Source organism: Phyllostomus hastatus, unplaced genomic scaffold (assembly GCF_019186645.2).
Source record: "Phyllostomus hastatus isolate PE091 unplaced genomic scaffold, TTU_PhHast_1.1 phas_scaffold_182, whole genome shotgun sequence".
In the NCBI taxonomy this organism is placed as follows: domain Eukaryota; kingdom Metazoa; phylum Chordata; class Mammalia; order Chiroptera; family Phyllostomidae; genus Phyllostomus; species Phyllostomus hastatus.
In genome coordinates this window covers 504,514-531,578 of record NW_025334013.1, presented here as the reverse complement: position 1 = coordinate 531,578, position 27,065 = coordinate 504,514, and the positions used below count along the sequence as shown (strand labels likewise).

Below are 27,065 nucleotides of genomic sequence, written 5' to 3'. Positions count from 1 at the left end.
CCATCCAGGCCTTGAGCCCAGAATGACAGTGGTGCGCTGGGCCAGCGGGGTCAGCGCCAAGTGCCTGGCCAGCCGCCGCGAGGCTCCGGGGGAGCATTTCGGGTGGTTCTTGGAAAGCGCCGACGCGGGGCGCAGCAGGGACAGCGCCCCAGTCTTCGCGGCTGAATACTTGCCCAGCACGCCTGCCCTCCCCCCAGTCCTTGAGACCCTGAGGAGGGTCCCTGGCCTACAACCGACGCCGCCGCACCCCACCCCCACCCCACTTCCCCGCGGCCCCGGAACCCGCAGCGAGAACCAGGCACCACTTTGGTCCAAGCCTGTCTCCACAGCCCGCTGGGGAGAGAAGTGGAGGGGCGGCGGGGGGCTCCCGGGTCGCAGGAGGCTGCCTGTGCCGGGAGGACGTTTCTGGCCCAGAGGCGGTGTCTGGACCCAGAAGCCCTGGGAAAGGCAGGATACCGGGTCGGGAGGGGGCGGGGCGTCTGGCCGCCAAGCAAGGCCAACAGCTGGGCCGGTGCGGCAGCTGAATGGGCCGGCGGCGGCGGCGTGGTGGGCAGGACGCGGGCACCGAGGCTCGCCAGGGCCTGAGACCCACGCCCCTTAAGCAGGCACCAGGCAGAAAAGTGCGTGAATCTTTTTATAAAACACGGGGGGTGGGGCTCCGGAGGGTGACGCGAACGTGGCTGCGGAGAGCGAGGGGCGCGGCTAGACGAAGATCTGGATGCGGTCGCGGATGGGCTGGCGGCAGATGGGGCAGGCGCTGAGCGCCGCGCCGCAGGGCGCGCAGGCGCCGTGGCCGCACTGGAACACGAGGCGGATGTGGCTGTCGATGCAGATGGGGCAGGTGATGCGCTCCTCCATCTGCCGGTAGCGGCTCTGCAGCTCCTCCACCAGCTGCCTCGGCGGGCCGGGCGCGGGGACCGCGCTGGCCACCTCCGTGCCGTCTGCGGGCGGGTCCGGGTCAGGCGCTGGCCGCCAGGGGGTGCGGACGCGGGGGCGTGGGGGAGGGGCCGGTGCGAGACCCACCCCTCCCATCCAGCCCTAACCCACCGGGTCGCAGCTTCTTGCTGATGACCACCTGGCACCTGATGCACTTCTTCATCCTGCGCGCGCACTCTGCGGGGGGGAGGGGAGCAGGAAGCTGGGTGTGGCCGCGCTGGACCCCCAGGGACCCGGATCCTCGCCGTCCTCCCCCACTCACCCTCGCACACCGTACGGTGCTGGCACGGCAAGAACAGCACCAGCAGCGCCAGCTCCGAGCACACCAGGCACTCTGCCGCCTCGGGCCCCGACGGCGCCGCCACATGCAGGTTCGTCACCGTGTTAGGGATGCTGAGCACCAGCCTGGGGCCCGGAGGCGGGCCCCCGCCCGCCTGCCGCTCCCTGCAGTTGGAGAAGGAGAGGGCTTGAGGGGGCCCGGGCGCGGGGCGCCGACCCCCACTCCCCACCAACCCAGGCTCACCGGAAGCGCTGAGCGCAGCTCTGCAGGGCCTTGAGCACGCGGCCCTCGGCGGCCAAGTCCAGCGGGCTCCGGCCGCGGTGATTGGTGTAGTTCACATCCGCGCCCTCCAGCGCCAGGAAGCAGGCGACTGCCACGCCCACCGTCAGCTCCACGCTGGCGGGGAGCCCCGAGGCCTGCAGCTGGGAGGCAGGCAGAGGCAGGTGAGGGCCTGGCCTGGGGGCCTGCTGGCCGGAGGGAGCCTCTGGGGCACCGGTGCCCCCAGGCCCCAACGCCCCTCTGAGACCAGGGAATGGAGGCGGAGGGAGGGGCTGAGGGCCATGGTGTGGGGCTGCCCCACCCCTCCAGAGGGCCTGGCTCCCAGGGGTCACCCACAGCCGAGGGGGGCGGTCCCTCGGGTCCTGCCTGGAGCCTGCGGCCACACGCACGTCCTCACCCTGGACAGAATCTGCAAAGGCCCCGGGTCCCCCCCGGCCCCATCAGCCACCAGGGGCGACAGGTGGTGACGCTGCAGTGCCACGTGCAGGGCCGTGTCCCCGTCCTCGTCCTCGGCGTTGACGCTGCAGCCGGCGTCCACCAGCAGTGGCACCAGCCCCACGTGGGCCCGCTGCACGGCCAGGTGCAGCGGGGACTGCAGCTTGCGGTTCTGGGCGCTCACGTCACAGCGGCCCTGGGGCGGGGGGTGGGGGCGCAGGGTCAGCCCAGAGATGCTGACAGGCCCCGGCCCCGGCCCCCTGCCAGCAGGGCAGCCCGTGTGCTCACCTCTTGGATAAGAATCTGTGCCACCTCCCGGTGGTTGTTGAGGGCGGCCAGGTGCAACGCTGTGAAGCCGTCGTCCTTCTTGGCGTCCACCAGCTGCCGCGCCCCGGCCAGAATCCTCCTGACGGCCCTGGGAAGCGGGGAGGTGCGTCTGGGGCGGGCGGCCTCGGGGGGGGGGGGACGGCCGCAGCCCGGCTCCTGGCCCTGTGCCCGCCCCAAACTCACAGCGTGTGGCCCTTGAGGGACGCATGGTGCAGCAAGGTGAAGCCCTGGCTGTTGGTGGCGGTGAGGTTGATGCCTGGCACCTGGGTGAGGAGCTCCACGATGCCCCGGGCACCAGCACCCGCGGAGATGGCGCAGTGCAGCGGCGTGTTCCCTTGGGCGTCCTGTCAGGGACGGGCCAGCGGTCACTCGGCGGCAGGCCTCCTGGGCCCGGGGGGCAGGGCCGGGGGGCCGGCACTCACGGGCAGGTTCACGTCGCAGCCCAGCTCGCACAGGACCTTCACCACCTCCAGGAAGCCCCTCTGCACGGCCACGTGCAGCGCGGTGGTCCGGGCGCCGTTGAGGGCGTTGGGGCGGCACCCCGCGGTCAGGAGCACTCGGGCGGCCTCGGGCTGGTTCCTGACGGGAGAGGCGGGAGGGTGTGCTGCCCGCTGCCCGGGGAACCGCAGGCCCGGCCCCCGGGGCCCCCGCCCGGGCCTCACCCCAGCGCCGCGTAGTGCAGAGCCGTGCTGCCCTCCTCGTCCGGCAGGTCCGCGGCCGCCCGGGCCTGCAGCAGCAGACGCACCAGCTCCACCTGGCCCAGGTAGGCAGCCACCTGCAGGGCGGTCCTGCCCTGGTTCTTGGTGTCCACCTGCCGGGAGCGCCAGCAGGTCAGTTCCCAGGCCCCGCCCCCGCCACGGGCCGGCCGGGGTCTCGGGGTCTCAGGGCGGGCGCCGGGTGGGCTGGGGAGCGTGCCTGCTCAGGGTGCCTCCGAAGCAGGTCCAGGGCCCGGGCCCGGCTGCCCAGGGCCACCTCCGCCACCAGCCTCCCCGGGCGCTCCGGGTCGCTCTTCTGGGCGCGCAGCTTGTCCAGGGCGGCGCTCAGGGAGCCTGGGGCGAGAGGCCGAGGTTCAGGGCGGCCCCGGGCGGCCCCGCCGCCCACCGCCACCGCCACCAGGTGCCCGCACTTTTGTGCTCCCGGGTGCGCTCGGCCACGTCCAGGTTGCAGTCGCCCTCGGGCCGGTAGGCCACCAGGCAGGAGGGGCTGAAGGTCCACAGCTGAGCGCCGACCGCCACGCGCAGGTTCCCGTCTCCGAACACCTTCACCACCTTCCCCACGCGGCCCAGGGCCTGCGGAGAGGGCAGGGTCACGGGCAGGCCTCCCTGCCGGGAAGGACAGGGTGGGGGCCGCGGGGGGCCTCACGTGCGCCATGTCTTCCGTCCACTCGCTGTGGCCGGCCTGCAGTTGCTTCACCGTGTCGAGGCCGTCGATGACCCGCACCACGTCGCCCGCCCGGAAGGAGTTGTGCTGAGAGAGAGGGGCGCCTGTGAGGGGCCCCCAGGCCAGCGTGGCCGCCCAGGGTCCTCGGGCAGGGGTGCCCCAACCGGGCGCCTCGGGGCGGGGAGGCCTGGCCAAAGTCGCTGCCAGAGGGTCTGGTGTGAGGAGGGCCACAGGTGACCAGGACGCCCCGGTGGCTCCGCCTCAGTGCCGTGGGGCGGTGGCTGGAGAGGGTGCGGGCGGCGGTGCCGGAGCAGACAGAAACCTCTCCGGCCCAGGTGCAGCCCAGGGCGAGCCGGCCCCTGCACCCAGGCGGGGGAGCAGGCGGCAGGGCCGAGGCCGGGCTCAGAGGGCGCTGGGGGTGTGGCCCCAGCATGACTGAGGAGAGCGTGGGGGCCGGGTCAAGGGGCCTCACCCCCACCCCCGAGCCTTCCCTGGTAACTTCCCCCACACCTGAGGCCTCTCCGGCAGGCGCAGGACTCCCTCCACGGACCACCTGTTTCGTGACCCCACACACACCCTCCCTGAAGGCTCCCGGGGTCCCCGGACTCCGGGTCCCGAGCTGAGTGATGGCGTGTCCTCTCCCAGGCACCGCTCCGTCCCAGGGCCCCCACCACCTCCACTGCCCACCCCCCACGAACCCCTTCTCCCCTTCCTCTTCCCAACCCAGCGCCGAGCATCAGCCTCTGTGCTGACGGGCCTTCCCACCCCCACAGACGCCCCACACAGCGCCCCCGCGGCGTTTCAGAGGTGAGCCCACCAGTGGCTTCCTTTGGTGCCGAAGAGACACCGCGCCCACCTGCCCCGCCCCCGCGGCTCCCAGTGGCCCCCCGGCCTGCGTCCTTCCCCACCCGGACCGCCCCCAGGCCCCCTGCTCCCCCCTCAGGGCCGCACAGAGAGGGGATGCAGAAGAGAGAGGACAGGGCCTCGGCCCAGGCACCCCGACGAGTGCCCGTTGGGGAGGCCTGCAGGTCTCCTGGCTGAACCACACGGCATGTCCCCACAATCCGTGGTGCCGTGCAAGGTGCCCTTCCGTCCGACAAACCGGGGCGAGTCCTGGGGCCTGTGGCCGAGGCCCTGAGATGGGAGGAAGGGAGGGCGCGGGACCCGTGGGCGGGGCGGCTCACCTCGGCCATCCTGGGGCTCCGCCCGCTGAGGCCTTCCTGCAGCTCCCTCAGGATGTCTGTGTCCAGCAGGCACGGCACCTTGTCCCCGTGCTGGAAGGGCTGGCCGTCCACACTCACCCTGCGCTGCAGCTCCGCCGGCTTGCCTGGAGGCGGGAGGCGGGCGGCGGGCCCCACTCAGGCCGAACCCTCCCTTCCCCTCATTGCACCCCCCCACCCCTGCAGAGCCCGCCTGGGCCAGCTGCAGGTCCAGCCTGGGTGGGAGGGCAGGGGGGCAGCCCTTACCGAGCCTTGGGAGGTGCTCCTTGTAGTAGAAGCCGCCGGCTGCCTCGCCCACACACTTGAGGTCCACCTTGCCCTTGTGACCCACGCGGTAGACGTTGGTGGTGCCGTCAGCCCACGTCACGCTGGCCACACTCCGGCCCGTCTCCACATCCCAGCCACGAATGTCCACCACTCGGCCTGGCTTCCCTTCCCCTCCTGGAGGGGGCGTGGACCCGCCGGCAGGCTAAGAACACGCCCCGGGCCAGCCCCGCCCAGCCCCGGGCCAGCCCCGCCCCGCCCCTCCCGCCCCGCCCCGCCCCCTCCACTCACCGTCCTGCGAGCCCCACTCCCAGTCGGGGCCCCGCACCACCTTCGCCCCCTGGAAGATGCCCCGCAGTGGGGTCCTGGGGAGGCCCTGGCGGGGACTCAGCGTGACCCTGCAAGACCACACACCCCGGGCCATGCGTGATGGCCCCGTGACAGCCCTCGGCCGCCCCAGCCTCGCTCCCCACGCCCGGGGCCCTGGCGGCGGCCGGGCAGGCCCGTGCCCTCCTCACTCGGGGCCTGGAGTGAGCCTGCTGACCGTGCTCCTCCAGGAGACCGTCCCCCTCCAGGAGACCGTCCCCGATGCTGGGCTGGGCGGGCACCCCGGGCACAGCCTCACAGCACAGCCACCGTGTGTGGGCCCCCCCCACACCATTAATGTAGGAACGAGGAACACAGGCCCAGCCACAGGTGCCCAGAGAGCTGACCCCTGCTCCCCTCTGGCTACAGTGCGGGGAGTGACCAGGACACAAGGGGATGGGGTGGTGCCTACCCCAACCCAGCGACCTCCTCCCCAGCTCCACCCTCCTGACCACAGCCAAGGAGCCTTCCAGCCAGACCAGCAGCCCCTCCTCAGCCCAGCCTGGGGGTGGGCCCCCACGGCCAGGCCCAGGGCCTCCGCAGCAGATGCTGGCTGCACACCCTCAGGCCGCGCTCCGTGCCCTGCTCCCGGGAGCCCCGCCTGGACCTGGGGCCGGTGCCAGGGCACAGGAGACCCCACCCCAGAGCACCACTCCTTGCGGCCTGCTGGGTGGACCGGCAGCAGGTGCCAACGCCCGGGCCCAGCGAGTCGCGGCCGCAGGGTGGCTGCCGGGGCGGCGGGACTCACGGGCGCGAGTGGGCCGTCTCGTAGCGCTCGAAGGCGTGCGTGAGGTCATGCTTGTTGCTCAGGTAGCACTGCGTGCACAGGTCGTAGTCGGCGCAGACGCGGCACTTCCAGCGCATGCCCCGCAGCCCATGCTTCTTGCAGCAATCGCAGATGATGTTGGGGTGCCGCACGCCTGGGGGCGGGGCAGCGTGAGGGGCCGGTGGGCGCGCCCCGCCCCGCCCCCCGCCCGTCCGGCGCACGCACCGATTTGGGCGTTGTCGTAGAGCAGCAGGTCGTGCGCGCCCTGGTAGCCCGCGCGGTAGTTGGTGCGGGTGCCGTGGTCCCACTGCACGACCACCGTGCGGTCAGGGGTCGAGGGGCTGCCGTGGCGGCCGAGCTCCACCACCGTGCCCACGCCGCCCTCTCCGCCGTCCTGCTGGCCCCACTTCCAGTCCACGCCGCGCACCACGCGCATGCCCACCTGAACGCCCGCCTGGGGGTCTGGGTCCATGGTAGGCGGCGCTGCTCGGGGACCTGCAGGCAGGGGGCGCCCTCAGGCCAGGCGGGGCTGCCGGGGAGAGTGGGGTGGACACCCACCCCACCCCAGGGAGCTTGGTGGAGAGGAGTGTGTGAGCATGCGCGCTAGAGAGGGTGAGAGGTCCCTGGCCACCAGGCAGCGGGGGGAGGGGCAGCCCGATGGTGAAGGTGGCACCATGGGGGAGGGGGGGAGGACACCTCTGTGGAAAGGCCCGCCAAGCTGCTCGGAGACCCTGCCCTGCTGTGCGCCGGAGGGGTGGGGGGAATCCACTTTCCTCCCCCACGGGAGGAAAGTGGATCTTGGGGACCAAGGGCACACACCTGGCGGGGGGCCCCCTCGGCAAGGGCCCACTGGTAGGTCCAGTCGTGGGCGTTTAAGAATCAGTGGGCGTGGCTCCCGGGCAACACAGCTGAGGCGGGGGGGTGGGGTGGGCGGCCAGAGGCTCAGAGGCTGCTGGCTGAGGCCCACAGAGACCGCAGGGGCCGGGACACCGGGCGGGACCGGCGCGCAGTCTCCCAGCGCACAGTGCAGACGCCCCTGTGGAAGACAGGCAAGACCCTGCGACAGGCCCCCCTACCCCGGCCGCTGCCGCACGTGGTCGGTCACCCGCACAGCGCCTCCCACGCCCCCCAGGTCAGCGGCCGCCCTGCCGGGCCATCTCCGGAAGCCCAGCTGCCCCGGGTGTGTGCACAGCGCCCCCTCTGGCCCCAGGGAAGCAGGAGCCTCCCCACTCCCCCAGCGGCCGCTGCAGGGAGGCTCAGGTGCACGTGTGGAGGAACAGCTGAGTGCCCCAACCTGACCCAGTTCCCAGGAAGGCCACCAGCGCGGCGAGTGACTCTCGGGCCCGGAGCCCTGGAGCCAGTGGCAGAGGGGGCCACCTCGGCGGCAGGGCCTTCCAGGTGGGCATAACCCCTGACCCGGAAATGCACGCCCGTTCCCCTCGCAGATGGCTCGCCTCGCCCGCTGACCCTCCTGCGCACCAGCGCGGACGGACTTGGAAGGCGGTGGAGAGCAGAACCCAGCAGGACGTGCAGGACAGGGCTGAGCGGCCCCTGGAGGCACAGCAGCAGCCCCCGCTGCTGGGCCGTGAGGCCGGGCCGGGGCAGCCTGGCCGCACAGCCTGTGGGAGGCCAGCGGGGACCCTGGGGCTCGCTGGGGTGCAGCCGAGCTGCAGTCAGACGGCCTCCAGCACCTGCAAGGTCAGCCCGGGGAGGAAAGCCACATCGCTCCAGGGCCTGGGCCCTGTGGCACCCCTAGCCCGGGCCCGGCCACCTTGGGGAACACGGCGGCCCAGCCGAGGCCGCCGATGGGCAGTGAGGAGAGGCAGCGGCCATGCCCTGCCCACCACCCCGTTCCTGCTCAGGCCACAGGCCCCAGAACCCAGGTAACCTGCTGTCCACCCTCTGCTGGCCACAGCAAGCCGCAGGCAAGGGGCAGGGTCCTGTGGGCTGCCACCTGGGCAGGCGGGCATGGCGGGCCACCCACCTGTGGCCTCGGAGTCCTGCTTGGTGCCTCCCCGCCAGCAGGGTCACGCGTGTCTGGCTCCGGCAGAGCGGCCTGGCCTAGAGGGGCCCGTGGCAGCAGCGTGCCGTCCCTGCCCCTCAGGACCCGAGCCCTGTGCTGTCCCTCTCCAGGCTGCAGACGTCTGCCAGGCCCACCTGTGCCGTCCTCCCGCCCAGATGCACCTGGAACCGCAGCTGCCGGAGCGGCCTCTTCCCAGGCAGCCGCACGCATGAGGGCCCGGGCCCAGTGCGGACCCACCCTGTCGGGGGCACCCGACCGCACGGAGAGTGCGAGCAGGACCCCAGCCCAGGGCCACCAGCCAGGCGGTCACAGCAGGGCGGCGCACCCCGGGGCCCAGCTTAGCCCCCCTGGCCAGCCACACCTGCTGTTGTAGGACTGTCTCCAACCAGACACGGGGCGGGGAGCAGAGAGCAGGGCTGGGTTGCCCAGCAGGGTCACCAGGGCCTCTGGCCAGTGTCTGGCGCCCTCACACCCGGTATTTTTAGCACAGCCTGGCAGTCCGCCTCCAACCCCGGGCCAGCCAGCTGCCACCCTCCCAGGGCTGACCCCCAGGCCACACACACCCCACTCCCACCTTGCTAGCCCAGACGAACGCACCTTGGGGGGCACAGGGGAGGACAGAGGAGCATCCTGCTCTGGGGCACCCGTGCCCTGGGAGCCTCCCCGTCCCCTGCCTTCCACACCCCACTCCAGAGGTCTGGGCACCACCACCCAGCACGGCGTCACCGGAGCCAGCCCGCCTGCCCGCTGCTCCCCTGCATGCACCACGGTGACGCGGCCCCAGTGCCCCGGCTCAGAAGCACCTCGGCCCAGGGCCCTAGGACCCTCGTGGGGTGAGGGGAGCCACCACCTCCCTGCCCGGTCTCTGTCGCTGTCCTCCCCAGGGCCCAGTACACGGCCGACTGGGCTCCACGTGACACCAGGTCCCGGCGTCAGAGCTTGCCACCCCCCTCGGGAGGTCCGCCAGGGTGTGTGTGGGGGCCACACCAGGGCCAGGAGCAGGTGGGGCTGGGAGCAGAGCCCCCATTCCAGCAGGGGCTCATCCAGAGCCACCGCCTCCTTCCGCTGCCAGAGACAGTGCTGTGCCAGCACCCGTCCCCCCGCCCCCCTCCCCCGTGGCGCCCACAGGCCAGGCGTCCGGCTGGCACCGAGCCCCGGCCTCGGCTGTGACTACAAACGTCCGAAACGACTCTGAGGCAGCCAGGGCGGCAGGGCTTGTGCGACCGACATGCTGCAGCCGAGTGGGACTTACCTCAGAGCGCGCACCGGCCGCGCGCCGGCCTCCCAGACCCCGAGCTGCTGTTTCCTGGGTCGCACATTTGCTCAGCCACCAAGATCCCCTGTTGGAAACCAGCAGCCATCGCGGACCCCGAGCGCAGCAAACCCCGCAGGTGGCCCGCCGGCAAGTCCGGGAGAAGTGGCTGTAAAAGGCAGCGTCACACCGTCAGTGTTTATCTCCAGCACCAGAGCCGCCCCGGGGCCGTCCTGTGCGCTGCCGGTCCCCCTCTTCCCAGGGCCGGCCGGCCCGCCCGCCTGGGCGCCCGCGTGTTTGGAACCGCGTGGGAAGTGTGCAGGCACGGTGCCCCCTGCTTGTCGGTGTTTTATTGGAAAAACTTCAGCGCCACAAAGATTAAATCATATTCGGCTAAAAAGTTGGCAAAGTGCCTTTATTCAGAGGGAAAAAGTTGTGTGGAGAGGAGACTGGGGGCGACAGAGGCAGCCCCCCGGCCCCGCAAGGGCCTGCTGCTGCTGGACTCGGCACCCCCAGGGGACCGTCAGCAGGCTCCCGTCATGTGGCAGCCCTGGCGAAGAGTGATGTGGACATTCTCGAGGAGGGGGTAGGGTGAAGCCCTGAGGCAGAGCTCAGGAGAGCGCACTTGGCCCTGCCTGAAACCTGCGGGTCGGGTGGCCCAAAGGACGTGCAGGGTGGTCACTGCCCCAGGGGAGACCCTCGGGCACCCTACAGACTGGAGGGTCACACTCCAACCCCTGTACCAGCCCGTCGTGGGTGGGATTGTGACATTTAGGTCACAGGAATGGCGACAGGGGACCTGCCAGGAAAGACAAGGTTTGCCAGGGCTTGCTCTTACTTAGGCTGCCTGATCCCCAGCCCCGCTGGTGCCCGCCAGGAGTCGGTCTCGCGACTTTGTTTACTTCAACCAGTTCCGAACTCGGAGGGAGAGAGGCACAATTAACTCTCCACCCCACCACACACAGGTGAAAGCAAGCAAAACCTCTCGACAGGCGCCAGACGGAATGAGAGCGCCGAACCTCAACGACCACACCGCAGGCCCTTCAAGAGCTCACCTGTCTGGCCGTCCAGTCCCCCCGCAGCCCTGACGCCTTGAGAGCTGGGCACCGGCACTGAGCTTGGCCACCGGCGCACGCCACGACCCTGTGGCAGCAGGGAGACACGCAGTTAGCACCTCCGACGGGATCGCGCGGGCAGAGCTAACCTGACTGTATGCCCATGCCCGGGCAGGCGCCCACGACACCTAGAGCCGCCCCAGGAGCCTGCCTCTTGCCCCGCAGGGATCCCTGGGGTCTAGGGCCGCCTGGAGTGCAGCCGGAGGACAGGCGGCCCTGGCCCCGCAGACGTCAGGGCCCCGCGCTGCGTGCTGGCCAAGAGCACTGGCCCGCGGGGGAAGCCGGGACACAAGGAGCCAGGACAGGACAGGGTCGCGCGCCCACCCCCAAGGTGTCCCCCGCCTCTGCCGCCCGGGGCCGCCCCGCCCCGTGTCATTCCATCACACTTCCTCGGGAAGCCGCGCAGGCCCCCGGCGGCTGCCAGATCCCCGGCCCCGGCCCCAGTACGACCACCGTTGGCCCCTACACTTGCTCGCAAGTTTGCGTCCCGCCCGCTTGTCGCAGGGACTCCCGGGGCCTGAGAAGCGCCGCGTCTGTTAGCAAGGCGGCCGGCAGCCCTGCAGCCTCTCGGCTGCCCCGCCACAGCCAGCCAGACCGCCGCACCCCAGCCCACCGGCCAAGGATGTGGAAGCCCCCAGCGAGCGCTCGGGCTCTTGGGGCCGCCGCAAGGCCTGCCGGGAGTTGTAGTCAGCAGCCCGCGAGCGCCAAGAGCAGGGGCGGACCTGAACCTCAACTCCCAGGAGGCCCCGCGGCGGCCCTGACGCAGACAGCTGCTGGGGGCGCCGCGGCAGGGCCGGCGTGATGGAACCCTGGCCCCGCAGAGATGGGAAGGCCTGCTTCCCCGGGAAAAGCGGGGGCTCCAGCTTGGGTCTGCGCCGCCGCGGACGCAGGGCGCGTTCGCGTCGGACGACGTGGGATCCAGTCGTCAGAGGGGTGCGGACTGCGGCAGCCGCACGGACCTGTCATCACACTCGGGCGCGGGGGCCGAGCGGCATGCAACCGCACGGGAAGGGACAGGGCTCCTTGGGTGCGCGCAGGGACACTGGCGCCCCGGGTCACTGAGGGCCGGACACACACGGGGCCGGACTCGGCTCCTGGCGGCGCGCGGACTGGGGACCATGCCCCTCCGCTCCGGGGCGGAACCTGCGCCGGAAGTGCGTAAGTGTGCGAGGCGCGTCGCCATCTCCAGATCCTACGTGGCGCTACTGGGTTTGGAGACGCGTTCCGTTACCGGGGAGACGGAGGCTGCGGGGACCTGGGCATCTGTTCGCAGCGACGTTGGTTTGACCTCGGGGACGGAGAGACGAAGCGTGGTCGGAGCCAACTCTTTTGATGTAATTTGTGTTAAAGTCAAAGTAACGGCAGTACACGGCTTTAATTCGCGCAGAACGGGGGACAGAGTAAAAGTCACCGCCCTTTGTGTATTCCACGGAGGCAGATACTTGAAAGTTATAGCTTTTCCCGTGACAGGAACCTTGTTGCTAAACCAGAGGCTGCTAGTTGTCTATTTAGGCATTTCTTTGGACTTCCAGGTAAGGTCAATGAGAACTTGGTCTCCAAACAACCCCTTCCCCTCCCCACTGAATGGCCACGTGACTTCCCTAACCTTTAGGATTACATCAACTTCCCCGGTACGTTTCCTTGAGTGCTGGCTGCTTCCTGTTATTGCAAAAAGCCTCCGTTCTTGCACAATATTTTCTTTTTTCTCTTAATACTTCTCCAGTATTTATTTTTCCTTAAGAGTTTTCTTATACTTAGAGTTTACTGACCCATAGCCAATTTTCCCCCAAGGCTCTAACATCTTTGCTACAAGCCTATCGGTAACATTTTCCAGAGGCTCAGACACACCCTGTTTCGTCCTGGAGACCTCTGTGCCAGAGCCCTCTGTCCCCCTGTCCTGGTCCTGACTGATTGCTTTCAAAGCCCCTGCACAGCTGTCATCTCGAGCTTTCCTATGTGGTCAGCCTTGTGGATCTCTTTGCTTTTCTCCTGTAATGGAGCCCCTGCTTCCTGGGGTCTGCACTGTCTCCCCTTCTTGGTTTACTCTCTCCCTTTGCTGCAGTCAGCCCTCTAGTAGCTTCCTGGGAAGGGTCCGTGCCTGAAATGTGTTTATTCTGCTCTCATTCCAATCGATAGTTGGGCAAGGTATAGAATTCTAGGTTGGAAGTACTTTCCCTTCAAGATTTGTGAAGTCATAAATTTTTTTGCTGTCAGCTCCCAAGGCTGCAGTTGAAAACTCCGGAGCCACTCTAATTCCCGGTGGTTTGTGTGTGATCTGTTCTCTGTGGAAGCACTGAGCGTCTCCCCTTTATCTTCAGTGTTGTCTCCTGTCACAATGATATACTGTAACAGGGAATAAAAACGGAATGCTACTCTGACTTACCATGACGTGGAATTAGAATAAAATGTCCTAGCAAACTAATAAAAAGAACTCACAGGCTGACAGTTTCTTTGTAAACACGTTGCAAGCGCCAGCAGTTCCAGTTCCTGCTTGTACAAAAATGGTCTTGACCACAGCTTTGGCCGACGCGGCCGCCCACCTGCAGGACTCTGGCTGGCACCCAACGGTTCCAGGACGCGGACGTTGAAGACCCACATCGGGGCCAGCAAGGACACTGCAGCACTTGCACAGGCTCTCTCCCCCGACCTCTCTATTCTCCTTGTCCCTCCTGCCCCTCGGAAGCCCCCCTGCCTGCAGTGAGATGGGGAGACGGGCTTTGCGACGAGAGTCCCCACCTTCCAGGCGGCCAGCCCCTGAAGAAAACCACGTCCCTCACACCAGCGGCCTCTCAAGGACTGACCTTTCCAGTGGTGGGCAGTTGGGCCTGGGCTTGGTGATGACATCTTGACGTGGTCCTAACCCGCGGCCCTGGGCACAGGTCCTCTTCGTCCCAGAGCCTCGTGTGCACCGCTGTGGGAGCTTTGGGAGCTTTTTAAAGAACATTCCCCTAACATTCCCTATGTTCTCGCAATGGGATTTCTACTAAGATGTTTTTAGGTTTTATTTATTTATTTATTTTTACAGAGAGGAGAAGGGAGGGAGAGAAATATCAATGTGTGGTTGCTTCTCACACGCCCCCTACTGGGATCTGGCCTGCCACCCAGGCAGGTGCCCTGACTGGGATTCAAACCTGCGATCCTTTGGTTCGCAGGCCAGCACTCAGTCCACTGAGCCACACCAGCGAGGGCTCTACTGAGATTCTGATGGACTTCTTAGACTAACCCTATTGTTTACCTCTTTCGCTGGTAGATATCCTTAACTTTATCTCCCATCCTTTGTTGATTTAAGCTCTATGATACTTGATTTATATTAAGAAATAGATGTATGTGGTCCTTGGCCAGCTTCCTGCACAGAGCTCCAAGGACTCGTGTGTTTCCCAAGTGGAGAGTCTCAGAGCTTATTTTGATATTCGTAACAAGCCTCTCTTAACCACAGTTTGTATTAACACGGTTGTTTTCGAAAAGCCTCTGAAGGTGGGGGCTGGTTGCCAGAGGAACCATGTAATGAGGGGACTGGGACTCAGTCTGGCCCTCTGACCTGCGGGGGAGGGGAGGGGCTGGGGATTTAGTTCAGTCACCAGTGGCTAGTGATTTCGTCAGTTGTGCCTGTGTGATTAATGAAGCCTCCTTGAAACAAACGAGAAAGATGTGTGGATGGACACATGGAGGTCTGGGGAGAGGGTTGTGACCCTTCCTTGCAGCTGGCCCCGTGCATCCCTTCCGTCTGGCTGCTCCTGAGTCATGTCCTATCGTAATAAACTGGTGATCCCTCAAGTAAACTTCCCGAGCTCTCTGAGCAGCTCTGTCAAACCAGTCAGATCTAAAGACGGGGTTGTAGAAACCTCCAATTTATGTCCAGTCGATCAGAAGCACAGGTAGCCACGTGGAATTGTGATGGAGTCTAAATCAGTCTCCGAGGACTCGAACCCTTGCCCCTCAGGATCTGACGCTACCCTCTGGGTAGATGGTGTCAGGATTTAGTTAAACTGGATCTTGTCTGTGAAGATGCAGAAGCATCGAAAAGGTTTGATGGGAACGGAGGAGACAGCAGGGCACTGGAACAGTGGGATGCAAGTAACCGCACGGCTGATTCCAAAATGCAGTCTGAGTCGCCCTAAATGTTCAGCAAAAGGTGAGCCACCGAGGTAGGAAGTCAGGGTGTGGGGTCAGCGGGACAGTGGCCCCTGAATGAGCGATAAGGGACGCAAGCCATCCCAGTGCCAGCAGGGTCCAGGGTGACTGGGCGCACTGTCTCCAGCGGGTGCTGAACAAAGAGGAGATTCGGGCGGCGAACAACGGAACTGCAACGTTCACAATCACCCAGAAAAGAACAGAGCTCCACAGACGACGCTGAAGAAGTGCACTTGGCAGCGATGAAAAAGATGAAGACCTGAGAAGATGTGGGGCTGTGCGAACTAAGAAGGGCTCCTGGTGGCCAAGCAGCAGCCACCCCTGCACAGGTGCCTCTCACACAACCGGCTGTTGGTGGAGAAGCCCCAGCACCTGCGCAGACCTGCCCGCCCCTGGCCCCATCACCTGCCGGCACTGTATCTAGCCCCCGAGCAGCCCTTTTAGAGGAGGTCTTGGAATCCTATTGCAACCAATAGGACGGAGGTTTTCCCCAACCAATCAGAGCTGCCCATCTCTGGCCAATCAGCGGATCTGTAGCGACCAATCAGGGTCCAGTGGGCAGGGCCTGCTGCCCATATAAGCGAGCTTCTGGTGGGGTCCCTGGGATGCACTTATAGCTGAAGATTCTGGGGTGTGTTTCCCGGGTTCCAGCGTCGCGGGGAGCCTCGCCTCCGAACGGGCAGCGGATACAGCAGTGTTCTCAGCGCCACGCTGTGTTACCGCGGGGCGGTTTGCAGTGAAGCCTCTTTTCTTGTCCAGCGCGCCCCAACTTGGGGAGTCCTGCTGGCGTTGAGCTGGGGCCAGGGACCAGCTGTTGACGGCTGCCCGCAGCGGGAAGGTCAGTAGAAGGGCATCACCCGAGATGGTTGAAGAAGAGAAGCAAGTGGCGTTGCTGACAAAATGCTTGTGACCGCAGTTCTCCCGGCTGCCGCACGTGTTACCAGCTGGCGGCCCTCGTAGCACCCAGTGGTGATGGGCGAGGAGGCTGTGAAGGGGGCAGGAAGGAGCGGGTGAGAGCCACCCGACGCCGGTGAGCCGGGCTCGCTGCCCCGAAAAGAGCAGCAGGTTCGGTCCTGCGGCAGGGCACGTGCCAGAAGCAACCCAGCAACGTGTAAATAAATGAAGCAGATGGTGTCTGTGTCTTTTTCTCAAAAACCATTAGATTTTTAAAAGTTGAAATTTACATAGCAGACCAATGGAAGTGGAAGGAAAGCAACTAACAAAGGGCCACAAAAAGTGAACCGGAAGAGTTCGTCGCGATCAGAAGCAGGGGAAGCGGCTGGTGCCGTGGCTACTGGAAAAGACAGATCTGCGAAGGAATGACACGGGTTTCAGAGCCGGAAAAGAGCAGGGGCTGGGGGTGGGGGGGATGCCAGCCGGCCCTGCAGGTCCATCTGCAGCCCTCGGTGCAGGTGCAGTTCAAGCCCTGCTTGGCGGCTGCTCCTCCTCCCAAAAGGTAGGAGGCCACGCCCCATAGGAGCACACCCCCAGAAGTCAAAGCTGGGCGTGATGGAGGGAAGTTATTGTAGCAGAATGACAAAGGATTATAAGGGAACTAAGTGGCAATGGAAAAAAATACAATAAAGGTTGAATTTAAAAAGAACTGCAATAGGGGGCAGCGGGGAGAGAGCAAAGATGAGCAGCAGGTGCTCAAGGTCGGGAGGGCAGGGAAGGCAGGAGGAAGAGAGCTCCCAGGACAGCCGTCCTGCCCCAGGCAGGGTCCAGGCAGACAGATCAGTGACACCATGCAAGTCCTAGCGGTGGCTCCTGAGCATGAGGCTCAAGACACCTCCCCTTCAGACACTGAGGGGTGATGTGGCAGGAATGCCAGGGTGCTCAAAACACTTAATTTTAAGGGCTTGTCTGATTAGACATCTTGTGGCTGTACAGATGAACCCACCTTTTTTTTATATTACTTATTTTTACTGAGAGGGGAAGGGAGAGAGAAAGGGAGAAACATCAATGTGCAGTTGCCTCTCATGCGCCCCTCACTGGGTATCTGGCCTGCAACCCAGGCATGTGCCCTGGCCAGGAATTGAACCAGTGACCCTTTGGTTCACAGACTGATGCCCAATCCACTGAGCTACACCAGCCAGGGCTGAACCCATCTTCTTTAAAAAATTATTTTTATAGAGAATGGGAGGGAGGGAAGGATGAAGGGAGAGACACATCAAGTGTGAGAGAGACATCGATAAGTTGCCTTTTGGACGCCCCCCACTGGGGACCAACCAACAACCCAGGCGTGTGCCCTGACTGGGAACAGAACGGGCAACATCTCCGTTTGCAGGCCGGCACTCAGTCCGCTGAGCCGCCCCACTGAAGTCTGTAAACAGGTGTACGGTTTCCAAATGCTGTTGCAAGTTTATAGGGTGTCTGTGTATTTTTCTGTTTATATTTTATACCATGAGCTCTAAGCATGCCCTTCTCTTTCAGATGTGATGTTCTTAAACTATTTTCGTGTGCACCCTGACATCGGGGTAGGTCTTCAGTTCGTTTTTGTTCTACAAAATTTTTATTAAGGCGTAGGACAGTGGTCCCTGTCCACTGAGAGCTGGAGAACTGCTCATTGCTGGGAGGTGTGAAAACGCATCGCAGCTTCCACCTATTTTATCTTTTTGAGTTCAGATTCATTTCCTCTGACTCCTTTTCATAGTGGCCTTCACAGGTACAATTTTTCTCACTTTGGTTTAATTACAGATTTTTAAAAGCCTCTCATCCAGGTTCCTCTCCTCCATTTGCTTCGGTCTCTCCATTTCCTGTTAAAAGGTCTTTTCAAATGTCTAATGAGCCCTCTTTCCCTGTTCGTAACTCAGAGTGACACACGGGAGTAGGTGGGGCCATGCCCCTCCAAGAGTGTCAGAAAAGCTTTGAATAAAAGGGGCTTAGACAAGACCCGAGGATGGGTCTTCTCTTTGGTGCCGGGTGGTCCAGGGCGGCTCCTCCAGAGGAGGGGGAGGGGGGGCCATACCACTGACGTTCCATTGGCCAGGACTGAGCACACGCAGCTGGGACATGCCAGGCCACGTGCCCAGGTGCCTCTGGCGAAGTCACTCAGAAATAATGGACAGATGAATGGATGTTGGGAACAGCGGCATTCCCCGCCCCTAACAGCTGGGCAGATGTACCAGGGCGGATGCAGCCCTTACCTGCGCAGGCCTGGGTGCCCCTAGACCACCGCAGAGTGCTCCTGGGCGAGCTGGTGAATGTTGCTTCTGGGACCCCGTTTCTTCCTCCCAGGAGGCACAGGGGTCCTTCTGGAAGCAGCGTCGGGAAGGGAGGCTGGGTGCCACGCCCCACGGAGTGCAGAGTTCCAGTCAACGCCCCTCTTCTCAGCCCACAGCCACATCGACCCCACGACCACTTTTCAGTGCTTGCTGTGTCCGGGGCACTCGTGTTCTCACGGGCGTCCTCAGCCGGGCGGGCCGGGCGGCAGCACGTCGTCAGTCCCGACTCACGGAGAGGGACTCCGAGACGCAGAGCTGAGGCACACGCCCGCTCGGGGCCGGGGCCGGGGCCGGGGCCAGGCTGCCGTGCCGTGGGAAAGCACTGGGCGGTCCGGGCCTGGACACAGGGCCCCACTGTCCCGAGGGAGGGTGAGAGTTGGGGCTGCCAGCCAGTGCCCTGCTCGGGCAGAGCCGCACCCACCGTTGCTGGAAACGTGTCTCGGAGGCCTGGACGGTAGGAGTAGTGAAGGGGCGCCCGCCCCGCCGGGCGGTAAAAAGCGCACTCAGGTCCGAGCAATGCAAATGGTGCGGTCGGAGCAGGGCCCCGCGTGCCAAGCCTGTGAGGAACAGGCCGCCTCGCAGGCCCCCGGGGAGCAGTGGAGCGGAGTCCCAGCCTTGGGCCCTAAGCCGGACCGTCTGGCGCTGACCAAAAATAGATGCAGAGTAAATAAATAGAACCATGTAAGTACCGGGAACCCAAAGGACAACCCGTTTTTAGCTTCAGCACTGGGGAGACCTCCCAAACACGACCTCAAACCCAGGAATGGCAAAGCACCCAGGACAGCGCCGTCGCCTGGCAGAGCCGGTGCAGGCACGGCCCGAGGCCAGGGCCTGGGAGGACTGCGCACAACTCACAGACAAAAGGCTAAGACAGCGAGCCAGACGGGTGCAAAAAGGACAGAAAAGGTTTTAAAGTGCGACCTTCCCAGACCGCTGCCAGCGCCCAGGCCGCAGCCCCGCGCGGCAGTGCCCCGCAGGGCCGGCAGGTGGCGCTCGCCGTCTACTTTAGCGCCCAGGATCCGGATCCCAGCGACCGACCAGGACATGGCACCTCTGTCGCAAAGGCTGTCAACTCAACGGGTGCCGCCGCCTCGCTTCCGCCCGCGTGTCTAAGGCACGGAGAGCCTCCCCTCACACACAGCCACCTGCCCCGCTCTGCCCACCACGGGGCTCCTACCCCTCAGGCCTCTGCCTGCAGGCACCTCTGGCTGCCGCTGGACCCGGTGTGAGCAGGTTGGCCTGTGCTCCAAGGGGCAGTGGGGGCTGGTCACCATCGCTTTCTGCTTCTCTGGTGGAACTCCTGAGACCCCCACGGAGCTGGGGCAGGGGCCCAGGGTCCTCTGTACCTGAGGGGAAAGGAGGGGCCAGGGAAAGCCCCTCCCCAAACCTTGACCCCCAAGCTAGATGGTGCGGAGGCCTGGAGACCCTGCTCAGGGTCCCCACCAGCTGCAGAGGCCTGGTGCTGGGGTCATGGTCCTCCAGGCCAGGTAACGAGGGGTGCTGGGCTGGCGTGGGGGCCTCTGACCTTTGCCTTCGGGTTCTGCTAGAGGCCTTGAGATCTGGTGGTGACCTGAATTTGGGCGATGGCCAGGAACTGGTGAGGCTGGGGATGGGGTGCTCCATGGCTGTCCAGAGCTGGGGACCCGTATCTCGTGAGCACTGCGGCCCACTGAGTCCCCCCCTCCCCCAAGGGGAGAACAGCCCCCAGGGAGCCCCAGGTACACAGCCCAGTGGCCGGCGACCACTCCTGGCCTCCCTGCCCAGGACACAGAGCCACTGTCCAGCCAGACCCCACTCCCTGAACGGGAGGTGCTCCTGCTTCATGTCCTCTCAGACCGGGCAGGCCTGGCCAGCCGTCCCCTGGCCCTGGAGGGCTGGGAGAGCCAGGTAGGAATGGGACTGAGCGGCAAGGGTCTTGGGGCCAATCCTGAAGACAAGACTGGGAGAAAGTGGACTTGCGGGGAAGGAGGGTTCTCTGTCCAGCCTTGACCCACGTCCGGGACCTCCGGGAGGGCTGCCCCGGGGGTTAGCCAGAGCAGAGAGTGGTCTGCCCTGTAGCTGCTTGTTTTGTGTGAAGAATGAAAGAAGTTTTCACCCAGGGAAGCCTCATCGTCCACGCCCCTCCCTCGTCTGTGCAGTCCAGCGGGGGAGGGCCGGAAGCCCTGGGGGCTCAGGGAGTTTCCGTCCTCGCCTCCTCCTCGCGGCAGGACAGGCAGGACTCTAACTTGACGTCCCCACCTTGCGTCCGGGGTGGACCGGCGTGATCGGGGCTTTGCAAGTCCCAGGGCGCTGCCTCTCCTCCCCGTCCAGAAGCACCACGTCCTCGACGGCGTGGCCTAAGGGAGTCGCGGAGCTGACCCCGGGACGACTGCCCGCCACAGCCCACGGGAAAGCCTCAGAAACCCTGGCGGGGGCAAGGAGGGGAGCGGGCATCGGAAGTGAGCTCGCACGGCGAGAAGGAGGCGCAGGTGGACCTGCGCGGAGCCGACACGCCCGCGCGGCAGAGGACAGGGGTCTCGAGGCCGCGGTGGCCGCCACCAGGGGCTCGGGTTCGCTGCCCCGTGCCTATTCTCGCCTGAGATCCACCCTCCGGGGCCGGGGACCCACAGGCCGCGGCCCAGCAAGGGTTAAGGGGGGCGGAGCGTGGGGCGGCCCCGCCTCCGCCGCCGCGCCGGGTCCGAGCGCGCACCGGGCGCGGGGGCGAGTCAGAGCGGGCGGCGGCGGAGGGCGCGGTGCGGCGGGCGAGTGCGGGGAGCGGCGGTGGTGGCGGCGGCGGCGTGGCCCGCGTAACCTTCCGCCCGCGCCCGCGCGCCCGCGCCCGGCCCAGCTGCAGGATGCACGCTCCGCCGCCGCCGTCGCCGCTGCTGCTCCTACTGCTCCTGCTGCTGGCCGCCTGCGCGCCGCCCCCCTGCGCCACGGGCGTCCCGACGCCCCCGGGCTGGGAGCCGGGGGCCGACGCTCCTTGGTGCCCCTACAAGGTGCTGCCTGAAGGCCCGGAGGCGGGCGGCGGGCGCTTGTGCTTCCGCAGCCCTGCGCGCGGCTTCAGCTGCCAGGCGCCCGGCTGCGCGGTGCACGCTTCTGCCGGCCACTTGCTACGCGCCAGCGTCCTGCGCAACCGCAGCGTGCTGCTGCAGTGGCGCCTGCCCCCGGCCCAGGCGCTCCGCGTGCGCGCCTTCGCGCTCAACTGCTCGTGGCGCGGCGCCTACACTCGCTTCCCGTGCGAGCGCGTGCTGCTCGGCGCCTCCTGCCGCGACTACCTGCTGCCCGACGTGCACGACGGCGTGCGCTACCGTTTGTGCCTGCAGCTGCTGCCTCTGCGCGCCGAGCACGCCCCCGCTGGCCCCCCGGAGCCCTCCGGGCCCACCGAATGCGTGGAGTTCGCCGCGGAGCCCGCCGGCATGCGAGAGATCGTCGTGGCCATGACGGCGGTGGGCGGCTCCATCTGCGTCATGCTCGTGGTCATCTGCTTGCTCGTGGCCTACATCACGGAGAACCTCATGCACCCGGCCTTCGGGCGCCCGGGCCTGCGCCGGCAGCCCTGAAGCTGGAGGTGACCGCCCACCGGGGCTCTGTCTACCGACAAATGCCAGGGAGGCCTCAGGCCCACTCTTGCCACCTGGTTCCTGCTCCCTCCTTAGGATCGCCATGCAGGGCCTGCTGGAGATGGAGAGGGCACCGGCCCGCCCGCGCCAGGGCCAGGAGTCATCGAACGACTTTGCCAGCCTGGCATCCGCTTCCCAGAATCCAGTTCGGAACTGCCCCTTGGGCCTGGGCACGGGTGCCAGCTGCATCCAGGGCTCTTCCTGCTTCCCAGAAGCCTGTATAGGGGCCCTCAGGACACAGAACCCCTTCTAGCGAGAGCCCTTAGGACCCCGCCTGCCCGTCGCCACCCTGCAGCTGCAACCTGTGCCAAGTGGGAAGAATTGGGCTGTCCTCCTTGCTTGGTCACTGTGCGCTTTGCCGGCCCGAGGTCCCCTCGGAGCTTGTCCTCCCACCCCACCCCAGCGGGCTTAGGTTAGCTTTGTGCCTTAGTGTCTTGGGCCCACTGCAGGAGCCAGCCATCTTGTCCCCTGATGTCCTTGAGATTGGTGGGCTGTGTGTCCTTCTGGCTAGAGTCCTCCTGGGGACCCCCCTTCCCGCTTTGCAGGAGCCTCTGTAAACAGCACCCCCTAGTGTGTCCTTGCCGGGTGTCTGACGAGCTGGGAGCCAGGTGCAGTCCAGCAGGCCGGCCCGGCACCCAGCTGCTCCGGCCGTGAGTGTTCTCCGACCTTGGGGGAAGCTGGTAGGTCGGGGCTGGGTGCCTTCCCCGCTTCTCATTTTGCAGCGCTGCCCCCGATGACGTGCTGTGACGAGCGGGGGCCGACGGCTAGGAAGAGGGAGCCTGGTGGCAGGGCCTTGCACGGTGGTCTGGATCCCAGGTTTCGTCCACAGCACGACAGACGACACCCCCCTCTCCCGCCCTGTCCCGGGGACCGCGAGCCCGGGATCGGCTGGCGGGGCCACCGCCCACACACCCACTGTGGACGGAAGGCGGGCCCCGCTCCCCTCCGGGCGGACCTGAGCACCCCGGCTGAGGCTGCCTCCTGCGCTGACCGCCCGGCGACACCCAGTGCTCACTCTCCGTGAGGCCCCGACCGTGACCACCCTGGACCTGGCATTTCTGGAGTCACTGTGGCTAACCCCTGTGGCCCTCACCCTAGCGACCACCAGCAACCCCCGGCCCTGGCTGGTGCCCCTGCCTCCCGCCGTCTCCACCCTGCCCACCCCTGGCGTGGCACCGCTCAGGTGTGAGCCTGGTGCCAGTGTCCACAATGTCCATTGTCCTTACACGAAGACCACTGCCTCCTGTGCTTATTTGGGAGGTGGGGCAAGGGTGCAGGGGGAGGGGACGAGCTGGGCCCCTTTCTCCCCAGCTCCTTCGAGTCCCTGGAGTGGCAGCCCAGTGGCTGGCCTTGGGTCTTTACCTGGTCAGGTGTGGCCAGCCCCAGGTCCCCTGCCCTTGCAGCTTCTGGCCGAGGGCTAGGCAGGTATTCCACTGTGGGCCTGCCCACCCACCCACTTGGGAAAATATTTCCTGGGCCCACAGTGTGGGCATGGTGTCGGGGTGGGGGCAGCATCTGCTGTAGTTGGGAATAGCCAGGTCTCAGGGTGACCTCCGTGAGCTGTGATGACCAGCAATTAGGTGGTTCCAGGAAGGGCCCCCTCCTGACCTAGTCCCCTCCTGCAGTGCTGGAGTTGGGGGGGGTCAGGGACAGCCAGTAGCCCTGGGGCTCCTGTGTGACATGCACTGCATCACCACCCACCCTCCCGATAGGCCCTCCACTACCTGGTCTGTCCTTAAGACCCTGGTGCTGCTGTGACCCTGGGGAGCAAAACCAGCAGGGAAGGGGGGCAGGCTCTGGAGTGACTCATCCTTGGGTGGAAGGGGGAGGGTGCAGCAGTGGGGGGGGTGAGTGGGCTGGGTTCCACGTCCAGCAGGAAGACGGAGAGCCTCTGGTCCAGACTGCCTGTGGGGGACACGCCACTGTCTCCCCCAGGGTGCAGGCAGACCTGTCGGAAATGCTGCCTGAGGCTCCATGGCCCATCCTCCAGCTTCCGGGGGCTCCCGGGTCCCCGAGCTGGGGCCACATGGTTCTGAGACCTGCTCTCCTGCCCTCCTCCCCACTCTCCGGACCTCAGGCTCTGGTTACGGGCTTGAGCTCACACCAGCTAGGGCCACAGACCTGGCCTATGAGCTGGCAAAGGGGGCTGGTTGCCCTGACCCGCCGCTGTCTCCGGAGATGCGGTTCCAGGGCTCCAGGCCAGGGGCTTCTCAAGAGGCCTGGAGCCCAGCCGCCTGCCCGGCGAGGTCCACCGGGTGAGCCTGGCCTGGTAGACAGCCTGCACCTGTGGTGCCAAGTGCGCCTGCTTCGGATTCCAGGTCACCCCCACAGCCTTCCTCCCCAGTGGCCTTAGCATCCTTCCAGGGCTGCAGGGGACACCCAGGCTCCTCCCCTTCCCAGCCCCTCTGCTCCACCTGAAAGGCCGAGGGCACCTGGTCCAGACCCCTCCATACCGGCCTCCTGTAGGAGCCTCCCCATCCCCTTGTGCCCCTGACGGGGGCCTCTGCCCTTCCTCGGCCCCTCCCACTTCGGACCGTGTGGGCTGACAGGCTGCTCCCCTGGGACCCTCAGGGCTTCCCCGTGCCCTGGAGGTGGGTCCAGATGCCTTGGTGGTGGTGCGGGTTGTGCCTGTCTCACTGGTGCCTGAGGATAGCGAGCTGATTTCTGACACAGACAGAAGTGACTGGTGGGGTTGGAAACACGGAAGGCCACGCCGCCCTTCATTGCCTCAGCTTCCTCACGTGTAAGGTGGGGATGGGGACGGGAGGAGGACCGAGTCTGCAGGCCTGCTGGGAGGCCGCCAGCCAGAGGGGTGACCAGCCAGGTGGGTGACCCCGTCAGAGCCGACGTGACTGCCGCCCGTGCTGCCACCCGATGCCCCAGGGCTCTGTCCCCAGCCCCGCCTGCAGGAGCTCGGCCGGTGGCCTCTCGAGACTCCCACTGTGACGGCTTCCGTGTGCAGAACAGTTGGTGCAGCCTCATCACCTGCAGCCACTTGCCCCTCGGCGCGGACTAAGAACGCAGCCGCGGCTCCCCCCAGACCCTGACTCTGCTCCTCGCTGGCTGGAGACTGGACGCAGGAGCCTGTGTCCAGCGAGTTTGCTCCTGTGGGCCTCCCCCGGTCAGTCAGCTTTGGAGTCAGGGTGTGTGTGGGGTTGTTCGTTTTTTAACTTAAACTGCATATTCCTGTCTGCCTCCGTGTCATCGTCTCTCAGGCCCTGGCTGAATTTGTGTGTGTACCCCCTTCCTCACTGTGCGGTTTTCCTTGCCTTGGGGCCGGAGGTAACAATAAAAATGGTTTTTCACACTGTGAACCCCAGCAGCCTCCTGACCCCCGTCCTGGGCGCGAGGTCAGCAGCCGCGGCAGCTGGGGGCGTCCTCTCCTGGGGTCCCTGCCCTGTCCCTGGTACCACGGCCACTGACAGCCTAAATTACTTCTGGTCACATTGTCCCTTTAGTTAAAAATGCACACGAGGGAGTATGGTTTTCATTTTATTTATTTAGACAATTTTTTAAAATTGATTTGAGAGCGAGAGACAGGAATGGGGGTTGGGGGTAACATCAATTTTTTATTCCACTTTTCTATGCATCATTGGTTGTTTCTAGTATGTGCCCTGACCGGGGTCAAACCCGCAACCTTGGTGTGTGCGGGTGCTCTTACCAACTGAGCTACTGGCCAGGAAGGAACCATGGTTTTTTGCTTTGTTTTGAGATTCTATTTATTTTTAGAGAGAGGGGAAGGGAGGGAGAAAAACACCACTTGGTTGCCTATCGCACACCCCCAGCCAGGGGCCCGGCCCACAGCCCAGGCCTGTGCCCTGAGCAGGAACTGAAGTGGGGGGGGGGGGCACCCAACCAGCTGGGCCACACCAGCCAGAGCGGGACTCTGGTTTTTAAACATAAGTTCCGCCAGGTCCCTGGAGGAGGAACACCCTGAAAATATTCAGACGACTGCGACCTTGTTTTTCAGACTTTTCTCTACAGCAAGAGCCCAAACAGTCTAAAACAGCTCAAGCAACCAGCGGGCTCCGTGCTGGCCAGTGTCACTGAAACAGTGTCACTTTAGGAGAGCCGGGCCAGGGAAGGTCGGCGAACAGCCAGTTCTGGCGAGAGCGGCTGCCCGGGAAGGAGCCTGGGGTCTGCGCGCTCAGACTCGGCCCCAGGGAAAGACCAGGAGGCCCAACACCCTCCGCCCCCAGCGGAGACCAGGAGAAGGCCTCAGCGGTGGACCCCAGCGGAGGCGTCCAAGGACTGGAAAAGCCTCCTGAGGGGAACTCTCACAAGCGGCGGGCCTCTGGGGGCACGGCAGCAGGGCGAGTGGACGCCAGATGGACTCCGCAGGTGCTGGATGACCAGGTAGGACAGGACAGGGGAGTCACACTCCCGGACTGACTGTTCCCGGACCAGCACGCAGCCCCAGGCAGGGGAGGGGTGCTGGCTGATTCCCTCCAGACGGCCTCCGGGGCAGTTTACAGCGAACACTCTCCCTTCGGACTGGTCCAGCTCCAGGGTCAGGCAGAGGTCACGCCTTGGAGGGGTCCCTCCTCCCCACCTGGTATCTGAATGACAGTTTCAGTGGGACAGTATGGTTCCAGATAGAGTCCGAAAGGCCGCTGCCGGCACCAATGAATCAGTCCCAAGAAGCAGCCTGATCCCCTAGGGGGTCGAGCCAAAGTGTCCAACAAGACCCCAAACAAGGCCTGTTAACAGAAAAAAGGAGCCTCCCAAGATTCTGCATAGATCCTGAATAAAGCCCGGACAACTTCAGAACACAACCCGCAGAAGCTCAGGTCCGGGAGAAAAACACCCTTTAGCCCCCGAGCTCTGGAGAAAAACGGCTAACTTAGATGGCGCTGTGGGCGCCACACCTGTTTGCTCGCTAGCCCTGGAGCCGTGGGGGCCTCCCCTGGCGTGAGCCGCAAATATGCCGGACGTAAGTAAAACGTCGGCTGGGTGTCCTCGCGGCAAAAAGAATCCATGCGGGGTAAAGACGGACTGCGATCCGGAATGGGATGCCAAGGCCAGCCAGGTGGGGGTTTCCACCCGGAGGAAAATGGAGAAAGTACTGGAGAGAGCGGAAGAGGAAGTTGAGGGTGGGGGTCTTCACCCTGCAGGTGCTGGGTCCGGACCCCGGAGCCGACCCCGCAGGGCCCCCGGGTGACGCGGGTGTGAGAGCTCCTCCCACACTCCCTGTCTGGATTAACCTTCTGCTATAAATGTGGCCACCGGCCTTCATCTGCGCTGCCTCTCGGACCCTCTCTCCCGCACGTCCGTACTTCACCTAACGTTAAACTCCGCAGGGTTTCCGCGGGAGGGCGATGGCGGACGCCGGCGTGAGCGGCGGCACGGGCGGCGGGCGGAGGCAGGGGCGTCCCTCCCGAAGAGGTGCGGGCAGCGGAGAGACGTGGCGGCTCTCCCGGACCGGCCGAGGGTGCGCGCAGAGTCCGTCTCGGCGGGCGCGACGG

General features: G+C 65.4%; 2 protein-coding genes across 2 annotated transcripts; one reads left to right on the top strand and one right to left on the bottom strand.

The window, feature by feature from the left end:
* Nucleotides 1–619: 619 nt before the first annotated feature.
* MIB2 (MIB E3 ubiquitin protein ligase 2) lies at nt 620–8,537 on the bottom strand. The gene is made up of 19 exons (XM_045858724.1): nt 8,238–8,537; nt 7,073–7,289; nt 6,479–6,748; nt 6,236–6,407; nt 5,413–5,519; nt 5,104–5,298; nt 4,822–4,964; nt 3,620–3,724; nt 3,384–3,546; nt 3,173–3,306; nt 2,920–3,068; nt 2,680–2,836; nt 2,441–2,601; nt 2,219–2,345; nt 1,893–2,126; nt 1,460–1,638; nt 1,199–1,380; nt 1,048–1,113; nt 620–941 (listed from the first exon to the last, which is right to left on the bottom strand). The coding sequence occupies exons 1-19, from the start codon at nt 8,484–8,486 to the stop codon at nt 703–705; spliced, it is 3,249 nt and encodes a 1,082-aa protein (XP_045714680.1). The 5' UTR covers nt 8,487–8,537; the 3' UTR covers nt 620–702.
* A 12,276-nt stretch (nt 8,538–20,813) lies between these two features.
* FNDC10 (fibronectin type III domain containing 10) lies at nt 20,814–22,820 on the top strand. The gene is made up of 2 exons (XM_045859369.1): nt 20,814–21,548; nt 21,637–22,820. Exon 1 carries the CDS (start codon nt 20,833–20,835, stop codon nt 21,538–21,540), a length of 708 nt encoding a protein of 235 aa, XP_045715325.1. The 5' UTR covers nt 20,814–20,832; the 3' UTR covers nt 21,541–21,548; nt 21,637–22,820.
* Nucleotides 22,821–27,065: the final 4,245 nt, after the last annotated feature.

Bases quoted from the DNA above. Each gene is read 5' to 3' on its own strand.
- MIB2 (XM_045858724.1), bottom strand. From the start codon at position 8,486: ATGCGTGCGGCTGCCTGGGAAGAGGCCGCTCCGGCAGCTGCGGTTCCA. The intron at 5,299-5,412 runs GTGAGTGGAGGG...CGCCCCCTCCAG, and splicing joins GGAGTGGGGCTCGCAGGACG to GAGGGGAAGGGAAGCCAGGC. The intron at 4,965-5,103 runs GTAAGGGCTGCC...TCCCGCCTCCAG, and splicing joins GGAGCACCTCCCAAGGCTCG to GCAAGCCGGCGGAGCTGCAG.
- FNDC10 (XM_045859369.1), top strand. From the start codon at position 20,833: ATGCACGCTCCGCCGCCGCCGTCGCCGCTGCTGCTCCTACTGCTCCTG.